Source organism: Etheostoma spectabile, chromosome 8 (assembly GCF_008692095.1).
Source record: "Etheostoma spectabile isolate EspeVRDwgs_2016 chromosome 8, UIUC_Espe_1.0, whole genome shotgun sequence".
Lineage (NCBI taxonomy): Eukaryota > Metazoa > Chordata > Actinopteri > Perciformes > Percidae > Etheostoma > Etheostoma spectabile.
Window position 1 is genome coordinate 19425438 of NC_045740.1, and position 10910 is coordinate 19436347.

At 41.7% G+C, this 10910-nt stretch overlaps 2 protein-coding genes across 4 annotated transcripts in view; both read left to right on the forward strand.

The window, feature by feature from the left end:
* The window catches only part of LOC116693755 (mixed lineage kinase domain-like protein), a 525120-nt gene that overhangs the window by 33185 nt on the left and 481025 nt on the right, over positions 1-10910 (forward strand). The gene's annotated exons all lie outside the window — the stretch shown is intronic.
* The window catches only part of glg1a (golgi glycoprotein 1a), a 90841-nt gene continuing 82242 nt past the window's right edge, over positions 2312-10910 (forward strand). The window contains 1 exon segment of the mRNA XM_032522265.1: positions 2312-2792. Within this exon segment, the coding sequence (XP_032378156.1) occupies positions 2460-2792 (333 nt within the window). The 5' untranslated portion in view covers positions 2312-2459.

The following is a 10910-nucleotide window of genomic DNA, read 5'->3' on the forward strand; positions in this document are numbered from 1 at the left end:
TTTACCCTCACACAGTCCGTTGCCACGGTTTCCACCTCGGGTTATCACCACCATCTGTCCAGTTTTGGATAATTTTTAACTTTCCCCCTGAACTGAACATAAAGTGCCAAAGGACTCAGCTGTTGTAAATGTCTTCTCTCCTTTTTTTTGTTTTTCCTTCTGAAAGGAAGTTGTAAATATGTACATTTGTTGACCAACTGTTTGTGTACGACTTCAAAGTTAATAAAAACGTGAGTTCTTTTTAAGTAAAAGTCGCCTGTTTGATGAGAGTCGCTGTGACAGACCTTGGTAGGACGAACGTGCATCCGTGAAACCAAGAGTCAAAGGTCCACAGCTCATATCGGGTCGGACATTTTAGTAAAATGGAACAAAATTAATTAACCCTCGTGTTGTCCTCCCCGGGGGAAAAATTAGAAATGGACACGTTTGACGTTTTTGTTGCATATTTTACCAGGTATTTTGTCCCTGTTTTCGCCGCATTTTCCAAACCAGTACATTTTTTTTTTTTTTTTTTTGCTTTCGTCACAAATCTGCGGGAACCAATCACAACCCGGCTTCTCCACCTGGCGCTATTGGCTGGTTTAACCCTTGTGTTTTTCTTCCCGTCAACCATGAAACAACCTAACATAATTGTGCCTTTTTTTTTCCTCCAACATTTTTGTTACTTTTTCAATGTTGTGGGTGCTTTTTTTTTTAAATGTTTTTTTTAAATATTTTTAATGTTGTTCTTATTTTAACTTATTTCAACGGCCCATTGCTGTGACAAAGTTTTCTTTTTAGTTACTGAAAACGGGTCAAATTTGACCTATGGACAAACATGAGGGTTAACACGATGACGATAGAGAAGCGACCGAGCGGCTTTTTGTTTTACAACACGGCGACCAACCGAAGCGCAGCCACCCGTCGACGCCGCTGTCGCTGCCACGTCACCCGGATCTTTGCTCTGATTGGTCGATGGATTATCCAATTGCGTACAGAGTCATTTGAACTACGCCGGTTGATCGCGCCTCTCGTGCAGAGAAAATCCAGAGCAGCCTCCCCAAAATAATGTCCAGCTTTGTCTGGTGATAGAGAGACTTGAACTTTTCTCCACTACCACCAGTAAATGTACCGCCAACACTAACCCACTTTTTGTGTAAATTAAAATAAAAAGTGGAAATCATGAATTATTTTTGTTTAAAAGTTAGTTAGTTAGTTTAGGCTGTCATAGTGAAGTCAGAATAATGCTGTTAAGTGGAGTAAAACACATTTATTTTACTTGCAAAGAGCAACTTAGGATTACCGTCTGTTATTTTTGGGGCAATTATGTTGAAAGAAACCCCCAAAAACTCTGAAAAAGGGTCGAATTTGACCCGGGGAAAACCATCATTATGGGATGCTTGTACTTACTTTATGCTTAAACATATTTCTACCGATGATGCTGCTTTCAAGGCCAAAGGAAAAAACAACAAAAACATCACAAAAAAGGGCCATAAAAAATTGATCACGTCATAAAGTCGAAAAGTGACGAATATTGGGCAAAATAGGAAGTGTTGAAAGTCTCATTTTGACGTGAAGCCAACACGAGGGTTGGATGTAAACAAGCTCTTTCAATCCAAAATCACAGCTTCATGGGGGAAAATTTGCATTATAATCAAACCTAGCTTTTTTTTTTTTCTTGGGTACTATCTGTCAAAGAACTGCAGTTTTAACGTTTGTACACAGTGTATCTGATACCTTTTTACTTTCATGTTATATTTAACCCTTTTGTTGTCCTTGGGTCAAATTGACCCGTTTCCCTATATCAATGTTCTTTTTAACTACTCAAAATAACATGATTGATTCAACACAACGCTCTTTGGGGTGATTTTGATGGGTGATTTTGGGGCGTCTTATTCAATTTTATAGCATTTGAAAAACTAATTGAAGTGTTTTTGAAATAGTATTGAGTAAACGTTGACATATTCCAGTCTGTGATTATCCATCAACATCTATTCCTTTAATTTTAGTCTCAATAATTCCTAATTTCTGCTTTTCTAACCCAAACATTAGGTATAATTTCCTATAAATGAGGTTTATTGACCATAAATCCCCCCCAAAAACTAAAGTTAATAAGTTAGTGTTACGTTGTGTTGAAAACGTCAAAAGAAAGTGACAAACATGGGGGGGGAAAAGCATCAAAAAAGGACAAAAAGAGTAAAAAAAAAAGTTAAAAACATCAATATAAAGCGTAAACAAAAGTGTTGATTTTCACATTTGAACGGAAAGACACAACATAAGGGTTAAACACTAGCAAATGCAGGAAGAAGTCATTTCCATGGTGGTTGTGTGATTGGACGCTTTCGCTAATTATTCATGAGCTCTCCAGTGTCATCGTAGAAAGAGAAGAGAAGAAAAAAAAAACGTCTGCAACTTTACTCCTAGTGCCCATATTTCCTACAGCCCCTGAACGCAGCGGCAGGCTGACTGGCTCTGTGAAGATGGCGGACTGTATACGTGTTCCTCTGCTCCTGCTCTCGCTGTGCATCTTGTCGTCTTTGCATCCGATTCACGGAGAAAACCACCTCATCGGCAAACTCACTGTTAACGCGGATAACCCACAGAAGCAAGCCGGGGGTGCGGGGCCGGCTGCGGGGGTCCCGGGAGCCGCTGAAAGGAGCCTGGTCGCCGGGGCCTCGCTGCCTCGGAGGCGCTCTACCGGCTGGAAGTTGGCAGAAGAGGGGGTGTGCAGAGAGGACCTGACCCGGCTTTGCCCCAAACACTCCTGGAACAACAACCTGGCGGTGCTGGAGTGTCTCCAGGATAAGAAAGAGGTAACGTTACACTACCGGGACAATATGCTGTGGTTGCAAGGAAATAGGCAGGGTGTGCCTGCTAAACAAAACCGTTAGCTAGCTGTAGCAGTTAGCCAGCCGCTAGCTCTCGGAGTGAGATAACGTCACGCGAAACCCCGGTCACAATGTTGGCAATTAATTAGATTTCATATCATCTTGAATATGACACACACTGTAGAGCAAGATTAAACACGTATTCAGAATCGCCAGGATCAACTCCTTAGTTCGGCGTGATGCAAGGCCACGAATGGCACTTATTTTCTTTACGATTTGCTAGTTTCTGAATCGTGTCGTCGCATTTTTCTTGTGTTTAACGTCTCTGCTGAGTTGGAACATCGTAACGCAGATTTACAGAAAAACAACTCGATAACCCCAAAAAATAAGTCACTCGGTGGATCAATTGTTAGCCGAATGTACCAGAAGACATAGTTGTCACAGATTAACTAAAACATTTGCTCAGCCTGGTGTCAGGGATTTAACAGTGACCAATAACACATTAAACTGGCAGATTATTAATGCAGTTTGGAAGTCACAGGACGAAGTGCATCTGGAGTAGCTAGCTAGCCAGCCAGCTAGCTGCTAAATGTAAAAATGGACAGGATTCGTCAACCTGCAGTCGTAACAGTTAAAACCCACAATTCACCATAAGATGTATTAGACAGTAAGGTAACCTGGCAATTTTTTTAAACCCATAAAGCTAACGTTAAGGCACATAACTGTTACCTTTCGCTGGTTAATTTGTGGCTTTGTGTATTACCGTTAAGTACAACGTTTTGTGTAATTATAGACCTAACGTTACACGGCAGTTAGCCGTTTTTTCCCTCGTCTCTGACAACCCACTAAACCGGTTATAGACGACGTGTAAAACCTGGTTTGAAAGTGGCATCCCACCTTAAATTAAAGCAAACAGAATAGTTTTATTTTGTTAAGGCTGTGACTTCGTTCCCCCCCTGGGAAAGGTGTCAGTGGCCTCCCACTTCAGCCCGGGGCAGCACCAGGATTAGTAGTCATGGTGGTTTTAGGGTTAGTGAATGTTGTCCGGACATGTTGAGGCAACACATCTCCAGATGATACAACAAGATAAAACTCTTCTTCCGCTTTTAGTGCCATTACAATGCATTATGTAGCACACGTTGTATCTTAAAGGTCCCACATCATGCTCATTTTCTGGTTCAAATTTGTATTTTGTGTTTCACCTACAACATGTTTACATGCCTTAACCCTCATGTGTCCCCATGTTGTCCCCATGTTGTCCTCATGTTGTCCTCATGTTGTCCTCATGTTGTCCTCATGTTGTCCTCGTGTTGTCCTCATGTTGTCCCCATGTTGTCTCATGTTGTCTTCATGTTGTCTTCATGTTGTCTTTGTTCCCATGTTGTCCCCATGTTGTCTTCATGTTGTCTTCATGTTGTCTTCATGTTGTCTTCTGTTGTCCCATGTTGTCCCATGTTGTCTTCATTTGTCTTCATGTTGTCTTCATGTTCCCCATGTTGTCCCATGTTCCATGTTGTCTTCATGTTGTCCCCGTTGTCCCATGTTGTCCTATATCAATGTTCTTTTTAATTCCCCAAATAACATGATGATCCCAACGCTCTTTGCCAAGTACAATCTCTACTTTCATTAATTTGGGTCTTATTCAATTTTATAGCATTGTAAAACAAATGGAAGTGCTTTTGAAATAGTATTGAGTAAAAGTTGACATATTCCAGTCTGTGATTATCATCAACATCCATTCCTTTAATTTTAGTCTCTAATTCCTAATTTCTGCTTTTGTAACTCAAAATTAGGTATAATTTCCTATAAATGAGGTTTATTGACCATAAATTCCCCAAATAACTGCAAACTAAAGTTAATAAGTTAGTGTTACGTAGTGTTAAACGTCAAAAGAAAGTGAAAAACCTTGGAAAAAAGCGTCAAAAGTGTAAAAAGTTAAAAAACATCTATAGAAAGAATCAACAAAAGTTGTTAAATTTTAATTTAGACGGGAAGACAACACAAGGGTTAATGTTCAAAACACATTCATTGTTGTATACTGTCTGTCTGAAACGCTCCGTTTTAGCGCCTGTCTCTTTAAGGCCCTCTCCTAAAAAAACACCCCAGTCCGCTCTGATTGGTCAGTATTCGCGATCTTTCGCATCTGCGTCTCTGCAGCCGGGGAATGACTAGGCTCGTTCGAGATGACGCAGGTCTGCGCAGGATCGATCACCGGCGCCCGTTGCATGCTGGGTAGATTTGTGTCCGACTTGATCCCGACTCGCTCTAATGTCACGCACACGTAGGCAACGATAATCTCACGAGACCAGGCGGCTGCAGGTCTGAGACCGGGGGGCCCGGTCTGGGAGACGGGGGGCCGCGGGTCTGAGACCGGGGCCGGGTCGAGGACCGGGGGCGCGGTCTGAGGACCGGGGCCGGGGTCTGAGACCGGGGCCGGGTCTGAGACCGGGGGGCCGCGGGTCCTTGAGACCGGGGGGCCGCGGTTCTGAGACCGGGGGCCGCGGGTCTGACCGGGGGGGCCGCGGGTCTGCGACCCGGGGGGCCGCGGGTCTGCGACCCGGGGGGCCGCGGGTCTGAGACCAGGCGGCCCGGCTGCTTTTCCCCGACTGCAAGACCCAGGCGGACCCAGAGCATGCTGGGAAACGCCGGCCTCTCAGCTGATCTGACAGCTGATTGGTTCACAATCGACTCAACAAGATGACGCTTTATATAAACTTTTTGACTTTGAATGGGAGGGATTTTAACTGCTATTTGTCTGATTTAAAGGTTTATTCTGTACAGAACACACGTGTTGTGTGGCTGATAGACGTTTAGAAGTCAGAGAGACTAAGGCTGAATCCCAGTTCTCTGTCTTACCCCTACCCGTTGCCCCTTACCCCTTACCCCTACCCCTTGGCCCTAGAAACCAAGGGGTAAGTATCCGTTCAGATCACAGACCATCTCCAGTCTGTTAATTAAAATCAGCAACACATCGCATGTAGAAGAGAACATTTAGAATCGGAATCGCACCACAGTGTTTTTGTCACTTCCTGTTAAGCCTGAAGGCAGCTGGAATCGGCTGGACAACTGGCGTCCCCCCCACGACACACACACACACACACACACACCACACACCACACACACACACACACACCACACACACACAACACAATACCCGTGCAACCAAGCTAGGAAACGAGAGGCGAGACCGCCGTCAACCACCTACACTAACCCATACCGCGAGTGATAATCAACCTAGAAGTGCTTTCACATCCCAAACCTATCAATTCCTGTAAGTCTTGTTTAATGCATCTTCAAACTCTGTTTCCATTTCTTTGCTGATTGAGCAGTTTTCATACTTATCTCCCAGTATTTATATAAAAACCTTGACCTGCTTTATCAATTGAACAAGACATTTGGACATTTAAATTTGCATGATTGTTTAATTTCAAGAGTAAGCTTTGTCTGTAATTCACATGCTACATACTGTATTTGCCTATGGATAATACAGTTTGCAGGGCGTTATTTAATGGCAGAACAAACATTTACTGTAGGGCTGACACTAATCCTTTAATATTTTAGTCTCTATAATGTCTAGGGCTGTCCCCAACTGAAGAAGTTCTTAGTCAATAACACTTTTTAGCAACCTTTCGAGTTCATTTTAACGACAGATCTGTAAAACCGTGTTACTCCACACAGAATGAGTGAGTCAGCAACACTTTAAATCTTGTGTTTACCAAAGATAGACAACAAAGATATGCTTATATTTCTTGAAAGTAAGTCATTTAGCGTGAAAATCCTTTAAAAAAAATGACTATTTGACTAAAGAACTCTTTGTAGAGTAAGAATAAAATGACTTAATATTATCACAAAAAGGTCACAATGGTTGGGTGGAATCAATCATGTTATTTTGGAGAATTAAAAAGAACATTTGAAATAGGGCGACATGGGGGCGACATGGGGGCGACATGGGGGCGACATGGGGGCGACATGGGGGCGACATGGGGGCGACATGGGGGACAACATGGGGGCGACATGGGGGACAACATGAGGGACAACATGGGGGCGACATGGGGGACAACATGGGGGCGACATGGGGGACAACATGGGGGCAACATGAGGGACAACATGGGGACAACGCGAGGTATTAAATAACAAAAAGGAAAACCGACAACAGATGAGTCGATAATGAGAATAACAGCGTAGACAAAGCATCAAATGTCACATTTTGAATTCCAATCAACCCCAAACCGTTGTGTCCTGTCTGGCATTTTAAAAGCAGGCGATGAGACAATAAGTTGAAGAAATATCATCTGAATCATATCCTCTAATATCATCTGTCATCTGAAGGAAGAAGGGCAAATCTTTTAAATGTTCTTCTGTCGCGGAGGCTGTTTGGCGTTGGGTGCAAAATGTCGTATCGGTGTCATCTCCGTGGCGACTGATTTCATCAAAGACCTTTTTTAGAGACATTTTAACGCGTCTGCGACGGACGCGTTTAAGGTCCCGTTCACCGCTGAGATGGAGACGACTTCCTGTCAGATTGTCTCGTCGTGTCTGAGGTTTTGACTCTGAGATGAGGGTGAAATGGTGAGAGATGACGGGGACGTCCTGGGGAGTTTTAGCCCATTTCATGCAGCGACTGCTTTGGTAAACTGAATATATTTACAAGAATAAAATAGCATCATCATTTTATTCATAATTTTACCCTTGTGTTGTCTTCTCATCGACCATCCAGCATTTAGTTAATCTGCGTCTAAAATTAAAACTAAATCAAATAAAATTTAGTCGTTGTCTTCGACATGTTTTGTCTTTTTTTTTTTTTTACACGTTTTTCAATGATTTCAACACTTTTCCCCAGTTTTTTCCGTCTTTTTTTGTATGTTTTTGTAGATTTTTTTTCCTTTTCCTTTTAGTTTTTCTGTCTAAAATTAAAACTGACACCTTTTGTTGTGTTTTGACACTTTTTTTTTCAACGTTTTCAGTACTTTCCCAATTTTCTTTTTACCTTTTTTGATGTGTTTTGTAGAGTTCTTTGCTGCGTTTTTAGTATTTTTTTCACCACTTGTTTTAACGTTTATTAAATTTTTTTAAACTTAATTTTACCCTTGTGTTGTCTTCTCATCGACCATCCAGCATTTAGTTAATCTGCGTCTAAAATTAAAACTAAATTAATAAAAATGTAGTTGTCGTCTTTGACATGTTTTGTTGTTTTTGGACAATTTTGGCACTTTTTCCAATTTTCTTTTCACCTTTTTTTTGATGTTTTTGTAGATTTTTTTTGTTGATGTTTTTGTAGATTTTAAAAAAAATGTTTTTGCAGATGTTTCTGCGTTTTTAGTTTTTTTCCCACTTGTTTTAACGTTGTTTCGTTTCCTGTCAGATTGTCTCGTGTCTGAGGATTTCACTCTGAGATGACGGCGACCTCCTGGGGAGTTTTAGCCCGTTTCATGTTTTCATGTTTCATGTTGATCGTTCAAGTGTTCACCCGAAGCGACTACTTTGTTTTTTACTCTTCGGGTAAACTGAATCATAATCATAAATACTTTATTGATCGCCGAAGGGAAACTCTGTGTTGTAAAAGAATTCAAATGCTTTTCACCTGACGAATGTTGTATGGAATCATCCATGTTATTTTTGGGCAATTTGGTTGAAAGAAATCAATATTTCGGCTCTAAAACACTTTAAAACGGGTCAATTTGACCCGAGGACACCACAAGGGTTAAGGGTGAGATTGAGAGCTGCTTTTGGACTCCGGGCATTGTTGTGTGTCCCCGGCCTGGCCGCTGGCGGTCCCGCTGGTGGATGTGGTTTTGTGGACGTGGTGCAGAGTCTCCGAGTCCGGAGGGAGGAGGCGACGGAGATTTAAAGGTTTCGATTTCTCCGGCCTGTTGGCCGCGTGGAGCCTGCATGTGTCTGTCATCTGTCTCAGCCTCCCAGTTGTACCCAGTCTGATAATTGGCAATCAACACATTAAAGTGTGATTGATTTATTAAGTTATTTCAACCCTATTGCCCCATGCTTTGGTGTCTAAGTGAGTAATTGGTCCAGTATTGAGCGAGAACGCTGTAACCAGCAGCTGTTAACCGGGCTATGATGTAATCCAATCAATATCCGTCAATTTTAGTCCACAAAGAGTTCTGATTTTGCCTCTGACAGGCTCAGATTATAAGGGTCTGTCTATGTTATGGAAAGGATCCCCACAGACAGAGACCTTTTTGGTTAAAAATGGAAATCTGTTTCTGTTTTGCAACAACAAACGGCTCAGGAGCCACCAGACTCCATGGAAATAATCAGCACTTTTAGCGTGTATAGAGCAGCATATCTCCACCAGACTCCATGTAAATAATCAGCACTTTTAGCGTGTATAGAGCAGCATATCTCCACCAGACTCCATGGAAATAATCAGCACTTTTAGCGTGTATAGAGCAGCATATCTCCACCAGACTCCATGGAAATAATCAGCACTTTTAGCGTGTATAGAGCAGCATATCTCCACATGTAAATGGGTGAATTAACCCTTGTTTTGTCCTCGGGTCAAATTCTCAAAACTAGAAAAATATGGGTTTCTTTTTAACCAAATTACCCGAAACGTTAAGTACAATTACTTAATAATTACTGTCATGGAATCAGACAGAATTACGACACACACGGAGATGAGAAGGGTGTGTATGGACTACATACACACAACTGCTAGTCTAACTCTGGGGGATATGGTAAATAAGCTAAATATTTTGTGTATTCAATTTTATATAATTTGAAAAAATTGAAATGGAAATTAAAACCTGAAGACTAAAATTTGAGATGTATGTCTGTGATTATCCATCAACACAGGTTCCTCTAATATTAGTCAAAGTAATTCATCATTTCAAAATTAGGTATGATTTCCTATTAATTAAATGTATTGACCGTGTATTCCAGAAGTAAGTGTAAAACTAGTGGTAATAAGTTGGTGTTCAGGAAAAATGGCATTGAAAACATTGAAGTGACAAAACATTGAAAAAGCGCATTAAAAAAGGGACAAAAATGTCCGAAAATGTGTCAAAGATATTAAAAAAAAAAAACAGTATAAAGGAAGAAAATGGTGTTAATAGTGTTAATTTTGACCCAGAAGTGTTTATTTCTATTATTATTATTATTTATCATTATTTTTGGTGGACTGGTGGGAAAACGAACCAAGACAGCTTTTGAGAATTTTTATTTTTGTTTATGTCGACTTTGTATGAAGTGTGTCGCTCTGCCGGGTTTGGGGATTGTGATTTCGGGGCCGTTTCATTTCATTCAGCTAAACAAAGAGGATCTTTCTCTTTAACGAAAAGGTATTTTTCAGTAGGAATCCTTTACATAATGTTGTCACACAATAACAATAATCATCTGAGCCTGTCAGTGACAAAAGCAGCACTTATAGTGGATGTAAATTGAAGGTGCACAATTGCCCAATAATGTTAAATTGGATCGCAGCTTGTTTTCTCCACACCCAACTGCAGCGGTCTTAGTTAATCAGGACTAATTTCAAAGATTGTTCACATCGGTCACTTAGACCCAATAAAGGGAAAATAGGAATTCAACAGTGGGTTGGGTGCATTTGAGGTCAAACCAAACTGCAAAAAAGACGTTTCTTTATGGAGCTGTTTTTTCCACGGGGGTGTTGTAATGTTGAAAGAGAGAAAACGGACCTTGCCAAAAACTTTGACTAACACTATTGTCTGAGGTATCACTGCTGGGTAGTGATGGGAATCCCAGCTCTCTGCAGGGAGCTGGATCCAATGGCTTCGGTCCTTTAAGGATTCAGATTTCCCTTCATTGGCACTAAAGATCCCAAATCAGGAAAAACGGTAACAGACACGCTGGAGGCGGTGAAGTAGGGCTGTAACGATGTATTGATCTGGAACCAATATCATCGATGCTAAGTGAAAATATCGATGCATATGAACTTCAAGGACAAGCTTTTATTTTGAAATTCCCACTAAGGTGCATCCCAGCCACACCGACAGAGCATCACCGTCAGCCCTGGGACGAAGCCGCTGGGAGCGCGTCAACTCGGAGACCGAGGTCCCAGGTCGGGCGGTGGTCTAGACTCAGTTGGTCATTAAAAGGGGGCGGACATAGCCCCCCCCCCCCCCC